Here is a 24622-nt window from a genome sequence, read left to right on the forward strand (position 1 = left end):
TGAATCCAGGACAGGAAGAGAACTTTGTTCTCAACTCAACTGAACTAGTTTAAAGCAATAGGGGTGAATAATATTGAACGATGAACTAAAATGGATAAAATACAGCAGCATTATGTTGGAGATGGTATCATTTGTACTGTGATTTTATCAAATAAAGATCATCAATTTTGTCAAAATTGTTCAGACATTTTCACCTACAGAAAGTAAGTACAGCTGTGTTTGTTTTTGTGTTGGTCATTGAACTGTGTGCTCTATATAGTAAACTTTGAACAGGAGGCCTATCAGAAAACTATTGACTTGTAATGCTCTTAGGTGTTTTTGTAATGTGCATAATATTATATTGGCAGTCAAGTTTGAGCTTCGTAAATGATCAAGTGCACTGTATGCGGATACTGCATGATTTCCATACAAGCTTTTATTGTGAAGTCGCAGGAAGTCCTCTGAGTCACTCTCGCTAAACGGCTCTGGCTCGACCATGTCGGCGCTGTTTCACGATGGTTGTCGTGTCAAGTGGCTGTGAAGTAGGACTCCAGACCGGATTATAGCAGCAGACACCGCCGAGCTGCTGGTTGACATTTCTGCCCTTTATTCGCCTTTAACAAACGGTCGGGCATTATCGTCATTATCTTCAAGCGAGACGTGTGCGGAGAGGTGAGCCGTCGATAGGGTTCTGCAGCCCGGCTGTCTTTGACAGCTCTCGTTATCAACAGTAACGTTAGCTAGGATTCCTCATTAACCAGTACAATATTGGTAATTTAGACCCGGAACAAATATTATTTAGGCAATTGTATAGACAAATAAATGCATAAAAACAGATTTGAATCTGGTCTGTTATTTTAAGCTCAACAGTGGTGTTTGTTATTATCCAGGGGAGGTTTTGGCTCATCGCCCTGCTAGCGTTATTGGGACTCTGCTAGCTTCATGGCTGCCGCTCAGTGAGAGGCTCTGTGACCAGCGCCGAGACACACTCCCATCATGTATATGTACAGTCCTGTGTTACAACGTTAACTTGGCTACAGTTTATATTGTTTGATCTTATATTCTCACAATTCTCCCACAGGGACCTGTGCATGGCAGCTTGGCCCTCCCACCCCCTCCCTCTCCCGGTACGGTGCAGCCTCCGTCATCTCTCCTCCATGTAACGGGATGCTGGAGGGAACCCAGCCCCCTCACGTACCCGCACGCTGAGGCCACGTTCAACGGCTGCAGGAATTTGTAAAACCTCGGCGACTATGAGTAATTGTGAATAAGTGACTTCATCAGTGAGACTTTCCCGTTGTTCCTGGGCGGGCAGAGCGAGCAACACAGAAGCCCTGGAAGAGGGGGTGGGGACTTTGAGTCCTGATAATTGAAGCTTCTGCACTCTTAGCCTCACACAAGTTGATTGACAATGAAATATATGGATCTCAAAAGTACAAATATAGATAATTTGTGTTCTATATTTGTGTAATAAGGCTCAGTATTGAGTGAAACATATCAGCCTTGATCATTGTGACATCAAGATGGTGGGACCCCCCTTCCCCTCGTGGTTCAGGACTACTGCTATCTAAAAAACACTTTGGCTCCTCTGTGGGAACTGAGCAACTGTAGAGAGGGTGGTGGTCCTCCAGCAACATGGACTACCACGCAGAGTCCTGCTTCTGTGACCCCGAGGAGGGCTACGGCAGCCCCGATGAGCCCCCCCTTCACAGTATCCATGCTCAAAACCGCATCAGGCCGTCATCATACCGAGCCCTGCGGAGCGCCGTGTCCAGTCTGGCCCGCATCGACGACTTCTTCTGTGAGAAAATTGGATCAGGCTTCTTCTCTGAGGTCTTCAAGGTATGTGTTGAGACACCCAGCTGTCAGAGGGTGCAACAGCCCCTGCTCTAAATATCAATAAATCAGTGAAGTCAGGAGTGTTCCACTTCCTGCAGCTGACCTGTGGTAATCCAGCCTCTCCTGAGCTCATAGTGCTCTTTAAATAGTTTGTCTGAACAACTGAAAGCCATGATATTGGCCTTAATATGCCAGATGGCTTCCAAATACATGTAAGAGTAGTTTAAGCTTATTTCAGTGCCTCAACAATCCCTTGCCTTTGAGAACGATACTTCAATGTTTCTTAGAGTTTTTTTGTGAAATATGATTGTTCCTCTGTGACAGCACAATAGTAGAGGTGCCCCCCCTACTCTGACCAAGACAACCCAAAAAAGTGTCCATCTTTGTCATGGTCCTAACATGCAGTCATAATGTTTTATAACCCGTTTAATAATGCATATTTTATAGCATTTCATTTGAAGACTTCACATAAATAATATACAGAAAATGGTATGCATTCATAATGGCATGGAGAGAAAGCGTGAGCAGAGTCTGTGCGCTCACTTTGTGCGTTCCCTTTGTGCGTTCCCTATGAGCACGATTTTCCAAAAACAATAGTTTTGACCAATATTGTAGTGCGCTATGATTCATGATATAGGAGGAACAATTATTCTTGAAACTTCGTCATTAAAAAAGTGTTTTAAAGCGATGATGGTGTGTGACCATTCACTAAGGTGTGAGGTTTGAGAGATCGCATGCAGTCAGTGTTTAAACGTTTAGATTTGAGTATATTTGTTAAAAGAAAATCAGTCAGTGACAGCATTAAATGGATTTGATGTTAGACTTGAAAGAGAAAATAAAACAAAAACAACATGAATTTAAAAACTGCTAAGCAAAAAATCTATAAATAAAAGAAAAATAGTATCCTTTCATTTTTTTAAATTACTGTCAAAAAATGTAATTGAATGATTGTTTGAGTGTGAGTCATGAGCAATACAGATCAGTACAGTACAATACTGAACTAAACGGCACTGTACTGTACAGTAGTATTCTGAATGTTTGCTCTGGTGAGGGATTCTACTAAATGTTCTTCAGCTGTTCCTCCGCTGTTATCTGAAAATAAATCTTTACACACTCACACCAAGGAGTAAAGCAACTTTTACATCAACTTACACATGTTTTTTTTGTTAGTAAATTAAACAGGTCATAATTTCCTTTTTAATCTCTATATTGCTGTTTGCAGCTTTCAAACTACTGGTTTGTGGTTTTAACCACTTGAAATAAGTCAAACATATATGAAACCTGAGAGACATATCTGCTTCATCTGATCCTCCCTGTGCTGACTGCTCCTTTTTATTTCTGATAACAACAGCTCTGCATCCTGTTCCACCTCCAGCTGTCCATCCCACCTTTACATTTGATACAGTGGAGCTGCACAGCTTGTGATGACATCACAAGTCTTTATTAGAATGTCCATCCGTCTGTCATCTTGACTGCCTGACCTCTGTAAAGTTATGAGGGAACAGTGTTTTTGATTGCACTTGGCAGCAGCCTGCTCGGCTATGTTTCACTTTTTACTTTCCTTATTGTGTACAGTATGGTCCAACTGTTGTAGGGTAGGTGCGTAGACTGTATGGCAGGGGTGTCCAAACTTTTTCTGAGGGCCACATACAGAAAAGCATACGAAGGTCTGGGCCACTCACTAGAGGTGAGGTATATTGCCTCGTAAGTTAAGTGATAAGTTAGCAAAATCAATCAAATGTAGGTACATTATGGTTGATACTTGAATTTATAAAACAGCCTACATAACAGCTCTCCATAGGGTTTCATTTATTTTGTTGGCAGCTCATTACTTAAAACAGAAGCCTCAGACTGCTTATTATGAGTAGAAATATGAAGGGTACGTTTCTTTCTTTATTTCTAGCTTGTAATGGAAATAAGGTACTGGAATATTTGTTATCAACTAAGATTTGTTTGAACATTTTCTCAACTTTAATTGAGTGATTTATTTGAAAATCGTGATTATTAATGCATGTAATACAATTTTAGATACATTTAAGAAGTACAACATAAGAAAAACACGAGTTTCATGTGTGGGCCATGTTCCAATTAAAAATGGACCACGGGCTGCATTTGGCTCCTGGGCCGTAGTTTGGACACCCAGGCTAGGTCTGTTTTCAGGCCAGGTGACTGTAGGACTGCTCTTCTCCCTGGTAGAATGACATTCACATGGAAAGGACCAGAGGTGGAAGAAGTACCCAGATTTTGTACTTAAATAAAAGTAAAAGTACCAGCGTGTAGGAATACTTGTAATTATTGATGCATTAAAGTGTTCTCCACGCTGGTCGAGTTGCAGCTAGATTTAAGGATATACGGTTATTTTCTGGCTTTACAAACATATGGAAATATTTACAGTATAAAGTGGTGCAGGAATGAGTCTTCCATGTACATTGGCTTCATAAGTGAATAAATACCACATTGATGAATGTCTTAAGTGTCATAAACACAGCATTTGCTCATAAGTGACAGAATGAGACAAATACCAACAACACGCAGAACGTTAGCCACCTTTAGCTTAGCGATGGAGTCATGTGACTGTGATGTAGTTTGTTTATTATCTATGCCTAGCTTATTTCTTTTTATTTACACAAAATCATAAAAGTGATATTAATTTTATATAATAAGATTATCCTGCTGATAATCTTATTTGACCTTATGGTCTAAGGAGCCCTTCCGATGTTAACTTCCGAATGGCCAACACATTTTTTTGTATGACTACACCGATACAAACACATGAGTTGATACAAACACATGAGTTGATACAAACACATGAGTTGAGACCTTCATTCACTTACAGATGACTACCAACAAAGATCAAATAACCGTTCTAGCTTCCTACACATATTTCTCCCTAGTTCTTCAATAAAGCAAATCATTTAATGTACAGCAGTTCTTTAAAGGTAGACAGTGATTGCCAACTGCTGGACGCGATTTACACAAATGCTAAAACAATTCAAATTGGGGCTTTGTGTCTGTGTGAGAGAGAGGAAGCTCACTTCACATTGCACTTATTGCTTCGTTGAGCCTATCAGAACCAGCACTGACTGATGGAGCATGGATCAATGATCATGTTTTGCTCTTCAGTTTAAAACAAACAGTTTATCAGGCCAGCTGCTGAGCCAGGACAGGCCCAGTGGATTTGAGCAGCAGATCAGGAGGAGTGATGGGAAATCCAGAAAGCCTATTACGGCTACGCTATTAATACACACACACACACACACACACACACACACACACACACACACACACACACACACACACACACACACACACACACACACACACACATACACATACACACATACACATACACACAGATGCATGCGCTTGCAGGTCCAGACACTGGCTGGACTTTGGAGGCACTTTACCAGTCACTGAGCCCAGCAGTGACTGACATAAGCACAGAGCCACTGTTCCTGCAGCCTCACATGCTCATGTTCACTAAACCCTTACTTTATAGAGACCGGGAACATCCAAACTGATCACTTAATGACTGTCATCTGGTATGATTTGATCTATTTTTGAGGATAAACTATAAGAAACTACTGGTTTTATGTTTGAGCCTAGAGCTGTGTCTGATACAATTACAACAGCTCCTTGTTTTGGTTATTGAACATTATTACCACTTCACAGGAGCCTTTTTTATTTCACTAAGTTGCAATCAACTGTTATTTAATTTAATGAGGCAAGTTTTCCACTCAGTTGTCGGCCAGATTTGTATTGGATTTTGTGATTCGTATGAGACCGTAGCGTGGGGGACATTCTTCTGGGAACCGTTATTTTGTTTTGGTGGTGCTTCTTATAATACTGAACATTTGAATTCTATGACTTCACTTTAGCACACAACACTAATTGTTGAGGAGTTTGCAGTGGCTGTTACTAGAGGTGGGAGAAGTACTCAGATCTTGTACTTCAGTAGAAGTACTCAGATCTTGTACTGAGTAAAAGTAGAAGTACTCAGATCTTGTACTTGAGTAAAGTAGAAGTACCAGAGTGTAGGAATACTCTGTCACAGTAAAAGTCCTGCATTCTAAATGTTGCTCCAGTGAAAGTAGAAAGTACTCTCATCTAAAAGTACTTAAAGTAGCGACAGTAAAAGTAGTCATTGTGTGATTGGTCCATTTCAGAATAATATCTCTGATATGTTTTATAATTATTGATCATTAAAGTGTTCTCAGAGCTGGTAAAGGTGCAGCTAGTTTGAATGGCTCTGTATACTGCAGGGTAGCTGCTGGATTTACTCCAGGTGAACTACAGTCTGATTTAAGGGAGATTATATTTACCATCATTAATCCAGATCTGTAAAGTAAAAAAGGTACACGATTTACCTCCGAATTGTAGTGGTGTAGAAGTACAAAGTAGCAACATTTAAGTACATCTACTCAAGTATAGCACTTGAGTAGATGTACTTAGTTACTTTACATCACTAGCCATTACTCAGGCAGCCGCTCACTGTGCAGTCAGCTTTACGAGTCCAGGCCCTTTGTGAGAGGGAAACTGTGTTCTGGGCTCCTTAGTGAAAAGTAGATGTAATAGGTGGGGATGCACCAAAGCATTAGCTGGCCATTGGCCTCAGCCCAGAGAGTGTTTTCAACTTCTCTCGGAGATATATTTCACAACCTCTGGACTTTTTTTGAAGTGTTGCTGTTGATTCAGTGTGCGTGTCAATGCAGCGCTGCGGTCTCAGCCGTTATATTTGACTGTTAAGGCACAATGCGGCAGTGTTTTTAATGCGCGCTGGCCGGGCACTTAAAATTCTAGAAGGAAAAAAATACAATATCCCTCCTCTGCTCCGTTTGTGTTGATAGGAAATGCCAAGTATCTGTTAACCTTTATTCTGCATGTCTTAAATGCATGAATTAAAACTTGTTTTGTGTATTCATTATCAAACTGTTTAATTGAATGAGTGTAAATGTAATGCTATTTTTTATGTTTTTTATTTTCATAAAAAAATGACAGCTAATAATGGAACAATGAGAACGCAACTGTACTTAAAGCCTTCTTATTGAGTTGGTAATTAAACATAAACACATAAACAGATTAATGAGACTTTGAATGTGTGCTCCTCCCGAGTAAGTGTGATGAAGGGGCTGGGTTTTATTTCTTTAACATTTAAATAAAAATATCATTTGTTTCCCTGGTACAAAAGGAGAATAGATTACCACAAACAAAAAAAAGGTAAAAGTCTGCATTGGTCACAGCATAGGCCAAATTGTATTATCTGTATTGGCTGAGAAATTATAATGAAAAAATGCATCACTTAAATAGCTTATTGTGTGTATACACCTAGGACATCAAACACAAAAAATCAGGTGATGAGGTCTAGCTTATTTGAAAACTAAGGCCCCATTACTTGCGGTTGTTTGGTTTGGTTTGGAGTTTGTTCTGCACTCTTTGTAAGTCGTTTGGGATGGAAGTGTCAGCTAAATGAAATTTAATGTCATATGGATGTTTTCCAGGTGCAGCACCGAATCACAGGGCAGGTGATGGCGCTGAAGATGAACACGCTGGCTAGCAATAAAGCTAACATGCTACGAGAAGTGCAGCTCATGAACAGGCTCTGCCACCCTAACATACTCAGGTAGGTCACAACGTGTTGGTGCTCTCCGAGTAAATAAGTGAGTAAGGTCATTTTTTCCCATTACAGATGCCATCTCGTCAATGTGTGTAACTTGTCTTTTAGTCAAAACAGTGATACTTTATCACACAGTGTTACCATGAAGGGAGAATGTGTCCAGGTGCAATGTATTCATAGTATCTCCCTCCATAGATAGTTAGCCACACCTTTTGAATTGTCTTTGAATTTCAGTGTTGCCTGTAATCATTTTGACTTTCAACACTAAACAAGAAGAATATAATTGTAGGAGCCATGAAACTTAGGTTTGTACTAGTTTATATTTGGGTAAGGCTTTGTATTAGTATAAAATATTATTGTGTGGTCGCAATGGGTTGATTTGTTTAGGTCATATGGATATAGGCGGCACTCATAAGAATAATCCTGTTCACCTGCATGAGGCATGGTGTGTGTGTGTGTGTGTGTGTGTGTGTGTGTGTGTGTGTGTGTGTGTGTGTGTGTGTGTGTGTGTGTGTGTGTGTGTGTGTGTGTGTGTGTGTGTGTGTGTGTGTGTGTGTGTGTGTGTGTGTGTGTGTGTGTGTGTGGAAGAGAGGCTGACAGGGTTGTTGTATCTTTTTATTGACCGCAAACTTTATGATTGCTTTGATTATTATTACAATTTCTTTGTCTAGTTGATCATCTCATTTTACATTAACTTACATAATTTTTCACCAGATTTGTTTTATCTCAGCAATTCATATTTTGATAGCGTGACAGACAATTGTGACCAGGCCCGGCCTCAGCCTCTCAGCGACTTCCTGAAGTCGCTATAGTAATAATAATAGTTATAATAACTTCCGGGTGGTTAGGACCACCCGTGATGACAGTGTAGGCTCTGTCATCACAGCACCACACTCTCCCAAACCAGAGCGGAAAGGCCTAAAAAATGCAGGTTACCAGGGCAGCTAGCAGTATATTTGGATTAAGAACACCTACAGGAGAGCTCATCAGCCCATGACACAGCACAGCCATCAGCAAGTAGCAGTGTGTGGGTATCCTAGCAATGTGTGATGGATGTATACACATGCAGGAGCTGTTTGTGATGATGTAACGCTCAAACCCAGAGGCTCCAGTACGTCCAAGCACTTGAGAGCTGTTCAACCCTGATACTAGAGTATGATCTACAGCGCTTTAAATCCTTTGCCTGCTTCTGTCCTCAGGTTCCTCGGGGTGTGTGTGCATGAAGGTCAGCTCCACGCTCTGACAGAGGTAAAAACATCACTCTGTACTTTAATACTGTCACCTCTTCAGCTTTGAAAATGGTTTCTGTATCCCTTTGAAGTCTGTTTCTTTTGTTCTTAGCTCAACTCACACATAAACAGACACACACACTTGCAGCATTAAAATGATGCTGTATCAAACTGCTGATGTGTACATGCTGTGCAGATGTTGAGCCAGTCTGATCTGTGTCCCTGCAGTACATCAATGGAGGCAGCCTGGAGCAGCTGCTGGACAGCGACCTGTACCTGTCCTGGTCCGTCAGGGTGGGGCTGTCTCTGGACATCGCCCGGGGGCTGCACTACTTACACGACAAGGGCATCTTCCACAGAGACCTCACCTCCAAGGTACACCGGAGGAGAGGCAGAGTGTGGAGCAGGAGGGCTGGAGGGGTCTGCCATGATGCTGCACTGTTGCTAAGAGATGTGTAAACACAAACAGGAAACGGGTGTTTCCATATGACATTGTCTGTAGCCTCGAAGGTGACCTTTTGTTGCACCAGATTTAGAGTGGTGAGGGGGCTCTGAGAAATATTTGAAGTAGGCTCTACCTAGCCACCATTGGCCAATCAAATTCATGCACGCCCTCCCTGCTGGATGACATTGAACGTGAAGGCGTATTCCTGTTATTAACTTGTATATTGTATAAGTTCAACTCCCTATGCAAACATTATAATTCCTGGATCTATCCATCTAATAGGACATCTCGTTTGTTTTGAATGCCCCCCCCCCCCCCCCCCCAGCCCCGCACCATTGCTGAATCCTGTATTATCTTAAAATAATACAGGATTCAGGGGGCTGATGTCCAGGTTTTAGTGAGTTTTACGGCCCGTTCAGAACACATCATTTATCTCCTCTCAAGCTGGACACATACACCTGCACAGATGGACTAGAATTGAGGGCGAGAGTGTTTGTGACTGTGTGTGTCTGTGTGCAGAATTGTCTGGTGCGCTGTGACAGCGGTGTGTTCACGGCTGTGGTGGGAGACTTCGGCCTGGCAGAGAAGATCCCGGATTACAGGTCAGCACAATCTTTGCTGTAGAGTGGCAGTAACACCTTTACTATGAAGCTCTCTCTTTCTCTGCCAATCTTTGTTAGTCTCTGACTCCATAACCGACCATTCATCAGTGAATTATAAAAAATGTATGATTTGTATTCAACATTTTTCACTAGAAAAAGCCTTTTAACTCCCTGAAAAGCCACTAGATCGCCATCAAGGTTCAAGGGTTGTTATTGTCAGATGCACAACAGCTTCAGTGTATTGGCATTGAAAATGTTAGATCCCGATCTCCTCCAACAGTGCAGCATATCATAAAAGGACATAAGACAATAATAAAACAAGTATAATAAAATAAAACAAAAAAATGGTGCAAAATGAAACAGAATAGTTTAAACTAGAGTAAAATAGTGCAGGTATTTTGTTAGAAGTAGTGTAGATGAAGTATATACATGTCATAAAAATAAATACACACAATAAGCTGAAATATGTATGGAATGTTGAGAGTGATCAAGTAATGCAGTATTATATGTACATGTAAAGAGAGTTAAATATACAATAACAGGATGTAACATTAAATATTAAATATTTTACAGCCTAGACAGACTGAAGTGTCTGTTAAAGGCTGCAGCGTGGGGGAGCTAATCGCTACAGCATAGTATGGCGATACCTTGCGTGGCGATATTGTTTCGATACATGGACGCCAAGTATTGATATTTCATTCTATAAACTATTCATATTGCAAATCCAATGAACGTTTTTGGGAAGAATTGCTTTTTCAATCCACTAGATGGTGCTGAGCTTTCTCTTGTGCGGTCATGGCCATGGGGGAAGTCAGTGGGATTGTCAGGAAGTTAGTCAAAACAAAGATGGAGTCAGGGATGCGCCATACTGCGCAATATATCGTATCGCAATACTCAGCACATCGTAGAATCGCAATACTATCGTATCGTGAAGACCCTGGTGATTCCCACCCCTAGAGTGATTGAGGAAACATGCTGTCTCTGCAGTGATGGAGGGGGGAAGCAGCCTCTGGCCATCGTGGGCTCCCCCTACTGGATGGCACCAGAAGTTCTGAGAGGAGAGCTGTATGATGAGAAGGTGATTCCAAAACACACACACACACACACACACACACACCTGCTGGGGTACAGTGCAGTCAGAGAAATGTAAGTAATAAAACACACCCCTTGTCATGTTAGTCCTTTAAAAACTTTTGGGGGCTTAAGTTAGCAAATTATGATATTACTGACTACCAAGAATTTGCTACTTTTATAAAACATTCAGAGTTTCCAGGTTGTTAGGTCCTTTGGAAGTATCTGTTGATGGGGGCCGACACAGGCTTTTAAAAAATAGACTAAGGTACCGCGGGCTTGCTATGCACAGGGGTCAGATACTGAGCCCTGACCTCACTTCCTGTCTGTGCTCAGGTGGATGTGTTTGCGTACGGCATCATCCTGTGTGAGATCATCGCCCGCATTGAAGCTGATCCCGACTTCTTACCCAGGACAGAGGTACCTGTCCTTTATCTTCCTCACACACACAAACAAGGGGCTCCTTTAATGTGTGTGTTTATCCAGATAAAGTATAATTCAGTGTGCAGTGAGAGGAGCTGAATGGGCAGTGTTCCTGTATGCTAATGATACTGTTTTATATCACCTGTTTGGTGGTTCATACTCAGTACAGTTTTCAGTGATTTCATTTCATATTTGCAATAAGATGTTGAGGAATCAGTGCGTGACACTGTGTGTGTGTGTAGGACTTTGGTCTGGACGTGGAAGCATTTGAGAACCTGGTTGGGGATTGTCCTGCTGCGTTCTTTAGCCTTGCTGTCACCTGCTGTAATGTAAGTACACACACACACAATACAACCCTATAGGTAATGGAGACCGTGTGTGTAATCTAAGTGTGTCTTTGTGTGGTTGTTTTCAGATGAGCGCAGAGCGGCGTCCCTCGTTCTCTGACATAGTGTTCACACTGGAGGGCATTGAGAGCAAGGAAGAGAAGGAGAAGCCCATTGCACTCGGTAAAACCCCCAAACAGTTTCTGTCTTTTTTAATTGTCTTCATTCAATGTGTGTTTTTACACAACTGTTGGTAAAACTGCTTTATAAGACTGTTTTAATTAGTCTGAGAAGTCATTCACAGCCGGAACACTAATAAACCTGTCCTCTGTGAATATTGAACATTTATTTAGAGATGTTAATACTTTTAGAAACTGAAGAACCACCTCTTTAATTTAGCTTTCTGCTGAATTGTAATTTATTCTTATTTTTTCAAATGTTATTCCTTTTTATTATGATTATTATTATTTAATTCCTATTTTAATCAGTGCTGTTAGTATTAAGTGTTCTTTTTAAATAACAAAGCTATGTGTTCCTCTGGTTATTACCTAAAGATTTGCAAAGGATTAAACACCTATCTTCATAGTGAAGGAAAGTGTGGTAGCCTGCATGTTGGATCTGTATATATCGATACAGAGAGGCTTAACCTCACATTACTGCCACCCTGCAGGAGGTGGCCCCCCGTCAGAGTTGGCTTATAGAGGCAGACATAACGTTTGTTGAATCCTGGGAGTTCTACCCAAAATCTTTCTTTCTGCTACCTGTAAAATAAACTCCTAGAACTGAGTCTGAATCTTTAGCATTTAGTGAGACATCTTCTCTGGACCTCGTGGACAGCAGATGAAAAGCCTTCAGTGTATGAGACTATAAAGACAGGATGACAGCCTTGTTGGTATATTTGTTGATTACTCTATGTGCATTTTCACATTGTTGTTGTTATAAAAGTATGACCACATACCATTTTCCACTCTGTTACTTTTCTTTCCTTCACCCCCCCTCCTTCAGAGCCGCTGGCTGCAGACGTCAGCCCTTACCGGCGCCGCAGCTCCCCTGGTCACCCAGGCGACCGCAGCCAGCGACGGCAGAGCTTGGCGAGGAGCCAGTCGGACGTGTTACCCCCGGCGACCATGAGCCCTCCGCTCCTCGGGACACCTGCGCGGGTCAACCCCTTCTCCCTCAGGCAGGACCTGAATGGGGGGCGCTGCAAACTATTGGATACCCCAAGCAAGTCGGTCATCTCTCTGACTTTCACCCTCCCTGCACTGCGTGATCCATGCTCCTCCCCCCACCTCCTGAGAGCACTGCCCAGAAGATGCCGCTCCCTGCCCTGCACTCCTGAGCTCAGCCGGACTGTAGCTTCGCCGAGACACGCGGGCGGAAGGGGGGAGGAAGAGGACGAGGACGTCAGAGCGGAGGAGGAGGAAACGGGTGAGAGGTTGCAGGTGGAGCAGAGGGAGATACGTGAGAGGAGAGAGTTGCTTCAGGAGGATGTAGGTCTGTCTGTGGAGCTGGAGAGGATGTCACTGGAGCGGCTTGAAGAGGAGGAGGAGGAAGAGGAGGAGAGGCGATGTCTAACCGAACCCATGGACTGTACCAAGTCTCCTGAGTCAGCAGACTCCCACTCCGCGCCCCCCACACAGACCAACGGCTGGCCACGTCCCATCTCCTACGGCGCGCCCTCCCTGCCTGCTCTGCTGCGCCAGGACAACAACAACGGCTCGGCCCTCGTGGTAGGTCAGCAGGTGCAGTGGGGGAAGGGGGGGCGTGCTAACAGTTACAGCACAGCGCCTGTTCAGTCCTTGGACCCCGGCGGCCCCCCTGAGCAAGATGAGGTAATTTCCTGTCCAGGATGCTGTCTGGTGGGACTGTCTTTTCCCTCCGTGTGCCTCCGGGGTTCAGCCGCGGTGCCCACCCCCCGCCGAAGGGCTTCATTACCCCGGCAGCGACCCTACCGGAACCTCAATGCCACCATAACCGGGGGCAGTGTGTCCTCGACGACGACAGCCGCCACAGCAACCAAAGCTCTGCTGTGTCGCAGCAACAATGGACTGGCAGTGGCGGGGGCGCCAGTCCCATGTGAGCCAGGCCGCTCGCTGCCCGAGGCCCAGACATAACTATGACGTGCATTGACAGAAAATGTTTGGCGGGGACACACTGAGCCTCGCTAACAACAAGGCCTGCTGGGGGTGGGGGGGGGGGGGGGCACCAGATTAAAGTGTGTGGCTCACTGACCTGCACTTAACGGTTTATTGAAACTTGCTCTTATTTTGGTAATGTGGTTATTGTCTTTTTTCCCGAGGGACTGCAGAGATCTGTGAACACGTGACATTAATAAAGATTAGTCCTTCTTATTTGAAGGACAGTTAAAGGACTGATGGACGCTGGCTTCGTTTCATTGTGCTATAGTGATGTCACCCTGTTCACACTTCTCAGCAATTACTTTAATAAGTATAGATATATGGCCAAAACTTCTACATCATGTAATCTGTACTGTACTTTTTGGTAAATTTTTGTCTCTCCCATTATGGAGAAGTTTAGGTGAAATAAAAAAGTATTTTGCTCTGCTTGCCGGTGCAGGCCCACTACTCTTCACACTGCAGGCCAGCTTCTGTTTTCACACACTCATGATTCAGACATTAATAGCAGCTAGAGGGGACTTTTCTAGGATTTACTTCCTCCATTTTTATAGAAGGTGTGTGTGTGTGTGTGGGGCATGTTTACCTTTGTTTTGGGACCCAAGGGATGTAAATAATAATTATAAATAATAATGTCATTTAAATTCTGTATTTTGCACTAGAGTTTGGAGCACTTTGCAGTGAGACACCAGACTTTCACTAAATGGTGCTTTCCTTTGTGCTACTGATGTTTTACATGTGTGTGTTTGTGTACTTCTGAGCCAACAAACTACACACATCTTTCATCCCTTGACTGGAACCCTTCTCCCCCCCATGTATCTGTGCGTGTACATGTTTCTTTTAATTACATGTGAAGCAGGTATGCATAATTATTGTACAGATCATTTCTCACACTGTGTGTGTGTGTGTGTGTGTGTGTGTGTGTGTGCGCGTGTGTGTGTGCATGCTTTGGATCAGCAGGTAGATGGAAGTTTTCTGACATTAAGTGTTTGTACTAACATCATTTGTATGTCCTTTTCTTCACTACAGTGTGCAATAATCTGGTAATAAACAGAGATGTTGGTGCATAACTTCTGTGCTTTTTTAATTTCCTTTTGATATTTGAAAGGTATTTGAAAGTGAAAGAAAATTGACCTTGAGAGATGATCTATGTGTGTGTGTGTGTGTGTGTGTGTGTGTGTGTGTGTGTGTGTGTGTGTGTGTGTGTGTGTGTGTGTGTGTGTGTGTGTGTGTGTGTATCAATATGTTTAATAATTTAAGAAAATATAAACCTAAATTCTAGACTGATGAACAATTGTTAATGCAAGTCTAATAAAACTCTTTTATTATACAACACTGTATCATCAGGTGTCTTTTTTAGGGCTTGAAGACCGGTAGAATAAATAAGTGGACCTTTTCACTTATCAAATCCAATATCGCATTGTCCTAACCTAACAGATCACATCAGGGAATAAAAAGTTGAACCTTTACTGAAATTCCGTTTCATCTCTGTTTTTATGCACACATACTAATACACACAGGTTTATAAGTGTATAGTCTACAACCATTAATTGTGCTTTTAGTATGAAAAAAACATCCTCAGAAACGGTGCTGAGCACTTTTCAAAGTCATAGTCCACACCACTTGCTCTAATCGAGGACTTGAACCAGCGACCTTCCTGTTCCCAAGCCAAGTCCTCACAGCCTGCTCTGAGAGACACACATAGGGTGTCAGCTCTGTTTTTGCGCCACCCTCTGGCCTCCGTCTGCTATAGAATATAGTTTATTAATTACTATTCAGTGTAGTATGGGTGTAGCTCTGATGTATAGCTTATGTAAAGTGTGACTAGTAGTACAGACTATGGTCTAGCTGCTAGCTGCTGGCCACACGACGCAGACGCCAGGCGCGTGTCTGCTGAGGAGGACACGCGCATGAAGCATCAAAGCAGAGCCATTTTAGCTGCTGCTCGCTCCCGGGACACCTGGGACGGACCGCACAGAGGCTCACGGGGAATACCGGTAATAGCCATGGCTGTGTGAAGAGAAGCACCGACATGCTCTCGCTGCTGTTCCTGATGTAGAGAGGCTCCAGCTGCACTAACGGTACGTACTGCCACGGGACTGCTTCACTGGCCTGTGTGTTGTGTAGGGATGCTGAGGTGAAGGGAGTGTCTGTGTTTGGAACCTGGAAGCAGGGAGGTGCCTTCTGTCTTTCACTGCGGTAACAACACCTCCGGACTTTAGTAATCACACTGTTTGATTCAAGACATTTAAAAATACTAATTTTCATCATTGTGTTCCTAAAGCCACTGTTTCATGAGAGGGTGTTTGGCTCTCAGTGGCTGCATTCTGTGCTGTGTGCACTGGGGGAGAATACAAACACATGGGTCATTCCAGAATTGGAGGACATTTAGACGTCAAAACTTAAGAATGATTTGGCCAGCTCAGGCATCAATTGTAAACTTTTATTAGATGTTTTATTTGTTGCTTTCCAGCAGCACTCAATAATTTCTGCTGAATGATCAGAAATAACCATTGTGGTGTATTAAATCTGTTCATACAGTTAGTTAAATCGGTTCATAATACAGCTAGTTACTCTCTGAGGACAAGATGTACTTCACCATCAGAGAACCTTTTAATCTAACTATAATTTAAACACAGTTGTGTTCATTTTGAGTTATATTCTGGGATTAAATTAATACATTTATATAATTATATTAAATGATATATAAACATTTAATTTCACTGAAGATAATAAGTTATAGTGCAGAAAATGCAACCCTGTAACTGTCATTATAGTAACAGGGTCGCAAATCAATGCTAATGTTAGCTTTTACGTCAGGAATTAATGCTAGCTTCATAATGTAATGCTATTTTTTGATATTTAAAATGTAAACAACTTTATTTTTTTACCAAAAGACAATTATTTTTAACATAACAAATGCATGTTTTAGCTTTTTGGGCTTGGATTATTTGAAATTTCTTAGGTGGAACAGAAAATGTCCTCCAATTCTGGACTGACCCACATGCCATGATACTCTGATTTAGTTTGTGATTAATGCAAATGTTTGTTTTGTGTTTGCTTTTGCACAGATATGACAAATCTGGATAAAGTATGACTTTTATTGCATTTCATCCTATTTGTGAAGGTCCTTAATGTCTAAGCTAATCTATTAATAGGAATAATATCTGTATTTTTAATATAAATACATATACAGTGTATTTCAACTCGCTGGAACTGTGTGCTAAACATTTTTAGGAAAGGTTTCTGTGTGTGCTGGAAACCGACAGAGCTGCTTTAATTCTCCGAAGAGCTTTTGTCCCTCCGTAATCTGCAGGGAAATGAGATTTATTTCTTACATAACATTAAAAAAATACAATTATTGTCACTGCTGTGATTAGTCATATGAATTCAATTGCCAGCATACTCCTCTTGATAATTTACCAAGTCAACAAAATAATATTTGACACAGGTTTGTATTGTAAGATTTTAAAATGTGGTATAAACTGAAATGGGATTGTACAGAGGTTTGTATTTTCTGTATTTTGCAGTTAAATAGAGTGGAGGCTTTTATTCCTAAATAATAATCTACATAAAATATTTATCTGGGTATCATCATTCTTTATTGGCCAGAAATGCCATATGAAATCACATAAAGGCAGAAGTTCTATGTGTCCCAATCATCGCGCTGCTATCATTTCCTCACTTCCTGAAACCCATGTCTCTACCTGTCCTCAGTAAGGAGGACAGTGATGACAACACTTCCCATTTCCTAACCACATTACCATGGCAACAGGAAGAAAAGGTGAGTTTGACCCGTGCCTTCATGAAAAATGAACACTTACATGTTACATCATTATTCTCTGTTTGCCATCACTTGAGACTTTGTGTTGTTTGTTGACTTTATTCCTGCTTTACAGGAATGTATGTAACTCCTGCTCGGTTACAACATTTTGTTGTATTTATCCATTCATTTTAATCATATCTCCACCTCTCCGTCACCAGGATCCACCTCGAAGGCCGGTGGGGTGCGTTTCCCTGATGATGACGAGCCCCCTGGCTCTCCAACACGGAGAGATGACGAGTGCAACCGCAGTACCCTCATCGCTGTGCTGGAGAAGGATGGAGGCTACCTGGTCAAGGTGTGTGTGTGCTTATGTTTTCACATGAAGCAGCTTTAAAAATGTATAAGGGCAGTGGTATAAAGTAATTCAGTACATTTACTCAACCGTACTTAAGAACAATATTGAGATACTTGAACTGTACTTCAGTATTTCAATTTTCTGCTACTTTGTACTTCTACTCCACCACAGTTCAGAGGTCAATGGTGTACTTTTACTCCACTACATTTATTTAATCCCTTTAGTTACTTTAAGGATTTGGATTAATGATCTTTTCAGTCAATCAGACTTTAGTTCACCTGGAGTAAATTCACAAGCTACCCTGCAGTATACAAAGCCATTAAAACTAGCTGCACCTTTACCAGCTGAAATAAGCCATGTGTGTGGAGAAATGTACTACAGTGCCACCTGGTTCAGATATAACGATGTAAAGCCTCAATAATCTTTGTCTCCCATTCCAAACGTCCTCTCCAGGCTGGTTTCCTGAGGAGCCATCACTTGTATGAGATCGTATTCACCGTCCCAGATGTCCCCACTCTGGGCAAAGAGCTCTCCTGCCTCCCTTCCTCCTCTCCCAGCCGGAAGTTCCCCAGCCTCCGGGTGCAGCGCATCACCTCTACACTGGAGGGTGAGTGAAGCATCATTACAGCACACTTTCATCAGGAAGAAAGAGTTAGGAGGGGAACAGTATCCAATGAACTGGATTTATTTGAAATAGCCTTGTGTTATGTACACCCTTTTTAATAGGGAATAGGAATATGACGTCATCAACGGCAACTCGTCCATCTTTGGAGGATACCAGCGACCCCAACCTATTAACTAGCCTGTACAGCGATCGGAGTAGCCATGATTGTTTCATTTTACACCTTTTAAAAATGGTCGGTAGGCTCTGTTAGGTCACTGGCTATAACATTCACTCGTATGATCAATGAGCAAAACATAAAAAGGACCATGGGACTACATTGTATTCTTTTAAGAGAACACTAGGGGGACACCAGCTAGAGACACTCAGTGTGTTGGATGTCAGTCATCTACTGGAAAATTATTTAAAGCTTGAAATATGGCTGTAAACTGGGAGATTAATTATGCATGATAAACCAACGTTTTGTCAGCACTTAGCAAAAAATGAGACGCGGTACCTCCGTCCAGGGTGACTCTATAGTTTATATATAGTCATTAAATTCACACAGACTGATGTCAGGATGTTTCTAAATAACGCTCCTCTGTTTGCCCAGAGCTTCTCTTTCTAAGGGCATTTATATTTCACGCATCATTTATTCATTTTGGATGCAAAACTACTGACCGGGAAACGCTGATATACAGTATTGATGGGGTTGTTGCTAAAGACGCTATCCTCCACAGATGCCCCAGAATTCCCTGTGAGACATTTCAATAACAGCAGAAAAAAGGTTTGGGCAATAAAAGGGAAACACAGGGTCTTACAGTACTGAAGGTTTATTAAAAGGCTCGGCCCAGGAGAGACATCCAGTATTGATACAAGCAGGACACCTCTCTGGCACCATCTGTTCTGAAGCCCAGCTACTCGCTTCCCATCTTTTGTCTAAAGATCAGATTATGTTCATCTTTATTGTTATTGCACAGAGTCCTAACCCTAGGACAACGAAATGCAGGTAGCATCTAACCAGAAGTGGAAAACAGTAGTTAAGTGCAGAGTGATGTTTAATATATTATAAATATATACATCTGCCCTCATTTACACTATGAACAGTATAAGAGTATAAGAAGCGTTTCCTAACCCTTCTGGGTCCTGGTGCGGAGGTTCCTAAAGATGAGTCATTTCAAAGGCTCCTTAAGTCTCAGTGGAAACAAACTCGGGTACACCCTGAATCCCTGACACTTTCTATCTCCTCATGTCACATACCAGAGGCCAGCCCTACACATCTCTGTTATTTCACTTTATTTTGGAGAGATATGTATGAAGTTTAAGGTTTGAATATATTAAAGCATATAATAATAGAAGGAAATAGCAACAACGGAACAATAACTACGTTTCCCTTGTCTTTATTTTTGTGACGGAAGAGAGACACATTACTCCTTAAGGCTCTCAGACAACCTGTATTGCTTTTCAAATATTTTTCAAACATATTGAAGTTTAGCTAATTTATTTTCCCCTCTTCTCTGTTTGGGGAAGTAAACGTGCAACCTCTTCACCTCAAAGATAAATTATAACATATCTGCGTTCTCTGAGAAGCCAAGGATAAAGGTGTACCATAAAGAATAAAGTAAGATTTTGATGAGAGCAAATGTCAAATATTTCAGAGATCAGAAGGGCTGATATTTTCCCCTTCACACCATCTGACAGGCACAGTTTGGGACACTCTGAATGACAAAGAGAATGGGCTCGCCATTCAAAAACTGAAAACCCTTGTGATCAGGAATACATCCCACCATACGTGGCTACAAGTTAACTCCAGCCCCTCTGACACAGTGCAGACATATCTTATACATCATATCGTTAATGTCATTTTCAGGATTGGCCACATAAATCCAGTATGGGCTATACTGGTTTTGACAAAATGTATTTCCTATCAGCCTTATCTCTGTGTACAGTACTTGCACGCTAGCATTTTAGTATTAGCAAGTTAAACTGAGTGTGTGCTCCAGGTGTATTGTGGGTATACAGTATGACACACTGAGCTTACTGTATATCCTGCACCCTCACCTAGCTGCTGACAACTCTAACCCTGGGGCCTGGGGAGGTTTGAGGTGTGCTCAATGCAGAATGTTTTGGTTAAAGAAATCTATTGCTCTTTGTTTAAGTTTTTCAGGAAGAGTAAGTAGAAGTCCGTGAGAAATCTCAGAGTTTTATATAAGCCAGTAAAACAGTACCTCCGCATATGTTAGGTAAGCCTATCACTCTGTAGCACAGGTAGAAGATACAGCACTGCACTTCAGCACCTGTCAGAGTGAATCACAAATATTACCAGCCCTCACTTCTCCCTTCCTCACCTCGCTCTTTCTACGTCATTCCAGTGTGTACCACTTAACAGAAGTAACACACAATCCTGAGTCAAAATCACCGGTGGAAGAAGTAGCTAGAGCCTGTACTTAACACAAAGTATAAATAACAGAGTGTAGGAATAAAGTTCCTGCATTCAAAATCTAAATCAAGTAAAAGTACAGAAGTATTAGTATCTAAATATACTTAGAGTAGTCATTGTGCAGAATAATATATCTTTTGATTGTTATTATTGATGTATTCATATGTTTATCACAGCTGGTAAAGGTGGAGCTAGTTTTAATGACTTTATTTACTGCTGGTTAGAATGTGAATGTAATATATTGTTTATCATTTATCTATATCTGCAAAGTTACTAAAGTTACAACATAAATGTAGTGGAGTAATTGTTCAATATTTACCTCTGAATTATAGTTGAGTAGAAGTACAAAGTAGCAAAAATTGTACTTGTTCAGTTCTTGAGTAAATTTAGTTACCATAAACCACTGCTAGAAATCTAAATAGTATAAGTAAATGTAAATGAGAGGAAGACTCTTCCTCTGTCACAGGAGGAGTGAAGGTAACCTGTGAGTACAGGACGCACCAGGAGGGGGTGCTGCAGGAGGAGCTCACTCTGGCGACAAGAGGGCGGAAAGGAAACCAACTGAAGGTCACCTTCAAGGCCAAGGTCATTGGTAGGTGCGCACACACACGCACACACACACACACACACACACACACACACACACACATTGAAATTAAGTCCCAAACAGGAGGTAAGACAGTGGATCAAAAAGTGGAATTCAAAGTGAATACTAGCTGCCTCACTGCAGGACTTGCAGAGTGATACGAGGCTGCAGGAATGTGGTTGTCTCTGCAATCAGCAGCTCAGTGCACAGCAACATTGCATTAGCACTGTTGTAAGCTCATACACATCTCCTTTTATCTGCAGCACATTAGAGGTCTCTCAGATTGCTGGGTTCTTCATTCAAAGGAATGTGGAATGAATCCAGGACGAGTGACGGCTAGTGAAACATCTCCTTTATGCATTGTGTGACAACAACCTCACAAAACTGACTGCAAACAGTCCAAAAAACGGAGGTGGGAGACGTATTCAGATCTTGTACTTAAGTAAAAGTACAAGTAACAGAGTGTAGGAATACTCTGTTTCATGTAAAAGTCCTACAATAAAACAATGTTACTCAAGTAAAAGTACAAAAGTATTAGTATCAAAATCTACTTAAAAAAGTAAAAGTACTAATAATGCAGAGCGGCCCATTTCAGAATCATATAAATGATGTGTTCTGATTATTATTATTGATGCAGTAAAGTATTTATAAAGCTGGTAAAGGTGGAGTAAAACTAAAACATTTTGGTTATATCCTTATATATTTTTGTTTGGAAACACACACAGTACAAGTTCTCAAAATTGTACTTAAGTACAGAACTTATTATTAGTGGCTTTCCAGCACTGCAAACACATATTGCAGCCTGGTGTTTCTTTAAAGAGTCCTTGGTATAAGCCCCATAATGAATGCAGCAGTGTCCTGATGAACAAGGTGTAATACTAAAAGATCTGTTAACTTTCTCCCTCCGTACAGACCGACAACATGGGACCCCCATGCTGATGGAGGGGGTGAGGTGTCTGGGTGCTCGGATAGACAGAGACTCAAGACGCAGCAGCGAGCATGAGAAGAAATGATGGAATGATATACTCACATATCCACAGTGTCAGAGAAGGGAAGTGTGGGAACATCGACCTGTGGTCTGCAAGTTAGAAACAGCTCAATTAGACTGGGAAATACTGTCTGTCACGCTTTGTTCTGTTATTGTGGTATTCCACATATTTTGGTTGGAAAATAACAGCTCAAACAAATACTGTAGTCAAAGTAAATATACATAATGAATGCTGATCAAAAGCTTGTACAAATGACAATCGCAAGTACAGTACACCAGCAGTCATCACTAGCCAGCTTACACACACACACACACACACACACACACACACACACACACACACACACACACACACACACACACACACACACACACACACACACACACACACACACACACACACACACACACACACACACACACAAAGTCACAGTAATAAGTCACTGCCTGGAAAATAAAATTCATGATCCGCACCACACAATTATTTTTCTATATTATCTTTTAACAACAGCCCGTCCAAGCAAATGTTCCAACATGCATCCCATACCTTAAAGAAGACTGAAACATCTGTAAAGACAGCAGACTTGTACAATGATGCTGGTGCATGTCATTTGAGTTTTAGGCCAGTCATTTCCTGTTATCCTGAATTCCACTCCATAGCAACAGTAGTTGAGGGCACTTAGGGTTCAGCTTTGGCTGTTTGCAATAAACAGTGACTCAGCAGCTTTCCTAACCATCACACAAGTATCAGGAGGCTGTTTCTCCTTTACTTTTAAGTAGCCTTTAACTTAAGGAGAGAAGAGTATGAGGATTACCCATAAAACCACACTGTATGTTAACATATGTTGAATGTAAATTACAAAGTATGTAACAGCACAATACTATTGGAATATTTATAATGTAATCTCAACAGCAGAAAGTGTTTTGAAAAACCACGAAATATGATTTTCTTTTTACTTTACTGTGGTGCAACAGAATCTGAAAAGATAAAAACATGTTTTCTTCACAAAAATTAAGTACTGTATATGTATGTTTGTTTTGTATACTGTTAATTCTGTAAAACAGAGACAAAGATTAGTTAGTTTGCATGATTTACACTTCATGTCAAGCAGTGGAACCAAATGAACAGATCCTGTCAGCTAAATGTTCAACCTAGAGCAACACAAACATGATTTAGCCTAAGCTGTAGGCTATATATACCACTATAACTGCACTTTATTACATGCCCAATAGTTTTTGGTGTATTGTATGCCTCAAATAACTCTAATACGATGTTTGTGTTCTTGGTAGATCATCAGCTAAACGCTAACATTTTAGCATAAACAGTGTCCCCGGGCGCTGCACAATAGCTGCCCACTGCTCCTAGCACTAGGATGGGTTAAATGCAGAGAACAAATGTCACTGTGTGTGCTCTGCTGTGTGCATGTATGTAATAAATAAAGAGGGTTTCATCCTCCGATTCTATCTATCTACCTGTTGAGTAAAAACCTCCATGCTAACCCTTTAGCATTAAGTTAGCTTTGAATCGTTCCTCAATCGTTATTTGAATAACATTTAATTGGACACAAGTAGTGACATTTATTTAAGACATGGACAAATACAATGTGTAAATCACTTAGCACGCAAAAATGTTAACTGTAGAAAACGTAGCTGGTGTCTCAGATAAACAGTTAGCAGCTAGCTTGTTAGCTTCAAAGGTTTTCATTTTCAATGTCCGTGAGCAGTTTGAGCTGTCAGTCCCATGTCTGACATTAACATTATCATTACAGGACTGTAGTCACATTAAGCTAATTATTTTAAAATTAAATAGCCTAACTACCTTTTATCAATAGGCTATACCTTTGAGCATCCATTATTCTATCTAATCAAAATGGCCAACAGTGTCACATTAGCAGTGTACTACTGGATTAGTAACATGGTCCGTATCTAGGGTACGTCACTAGTTAATTTGGCACTAGAAGTTAGGACTAGTTGTCGAAGCTTCATAGTGACACTGTGTCTAGCCGTGTCATGGTACTCAGTTACTGTGTGTGTTGGAGATCTACCAAGACACTTTCTTGACCAAATGTTCTGAGTACATCTCCTGTTTGTTTCAACAGTGTTGGTTGTGGACGTGCGGCCTGCAGTGTGTGTGTTCAAAGTGTATCCTTGTAAAAATGTTCCCATCCCGACTTCACTATTTGCCTGTTCACTTGATGTCAATAAATTATCTCCTCACATACT

At 41.4% G+C, this 24622-nt stretch overlaps 2 protein-coding genes across 3 annotated transcripts; both read left to right on the forward strand.

The window, feature by feature from the left end:
- The first annotated feature begins 462 nt into the window (after positions 1 to 462).
- On the forward strand, positions 463 to 15106 carry LOC134864174 (dual specificity testis-specific protein kinase 2-like). 2 transcript variants are annotated; one of them, XM_063882972.1, is made up of 11 exons: positions 463 to 651; positions 1061 to 1821; positions 7317 to 7438; positions 8632 to 8680; positions 8890 to 9036; positions 9626 to 9708; positions 10666 to 10786; positions 11116 to 11199; positions 11445 to 11531; positions 11618 to 11711; positions 12534 to 15106. In XM_063882972.1, the coding sequence occupies exons 2-11, from the start codon at positions 1615 to 1617 to the stop codon at positions 13640 to 13642; spliced, it is 2103 nt and encodes a 700-aa protein (XP_063739042.1). In that variant the 5' UTR covers positions 463 to 651; positions 1061 to 1614; the 3' UTR covers positions 13643 to 15106. The 2 variants fall into 2 exon arrangements, with proteins under 2 accessions (XP_063739042.1, XP_063739044.1); XM_063882974.1 differs by having other exon boundaries at positions 10696 to 10786.
- Positions 15107 to 15453: 347 nt separating this feature from the next.
- On the forward strand, positions 15454 to 24611 carry LOC134864807 (adipose-secreted signaling protein-like). The gene is made up of 6 exons (XM_063884066.1): positions 15454 to 15744; positions 17381 to 17447; positions 17648 to 17784; positions 18238 to 18391; positions 21292 to 21417; positions 22324 to 24611. Exons 2-6 carry the CDS (start codon positions 17429 to 17431, stop codon positions 22422 to 22424), a joined length of 537 nt encoding a protein of 178 aa, XP_063740136.1. The 5' UTR covers positions 15454 to 15744; positions 17381 to 17428; the 3' UTR covers positions 22425 to 24611.
- Positions 24612 to 24622: the final 11 nt, after the last annotated feature.

Source organism: Eleginops maclovinus, chromosome 5, assembly GCF_036324505.1.
Source record: "Eleginops maclovinus isolate JMC-PN-2008 ecotype Puerto Natales chromosome 5, JC_Emac_rtc_rv5, whole genome shotgun sequence".
In the NCBI taxonomy this organism is placed as follows: domain Eukaryota; kingdom Metazoa; phylum Chordata; class Actinopteri; order Perciformes; family Eleginopidae; genus Eleginops; species Eleginops maclovinus.

Bases quoted from the DNA above. Each gene is read 5' to 3' on its own strand.
- LOC134864174 (XM_063882972.1), top strand. From the start codon at position 1,615: ATGGACTACCACGCAGAGTCCTGCTTCTGTGACCCCGAGGAGGGCTAC. The intron at 1,822-7,316 runs GTATGTGTTGAG...GATGTTTTCCAG, and splicing joins TCTTCTCTGAGGTCTTCAAG to GTGCAGCACCGAATCACAGG. The intron at 10,787-11,115 runs GTGATTCCAAAA...GTCTGTGCTCAG, and splicing joins GAGAGCTGTATGATGAGAAG to GTGGATGTGTTTGCGTACGG.
- LOC134864807 (XM_063884066.1), top strand. The intron at 18,392-21,291 runs GTGAGTGAAGCA...CCTCTGTCACAG, and splicing joins CATCACCTCTACACTGGAGG to GAGGAGTGAAGGTAACCTGT. The intron at 21,418-22,323 runs GTAGGTGCGCAC...CCCTCCGTACAG, and splicing joins CTTCAAGGCCAAGGTCATTG to ACCGACAACATGGGACCCCC.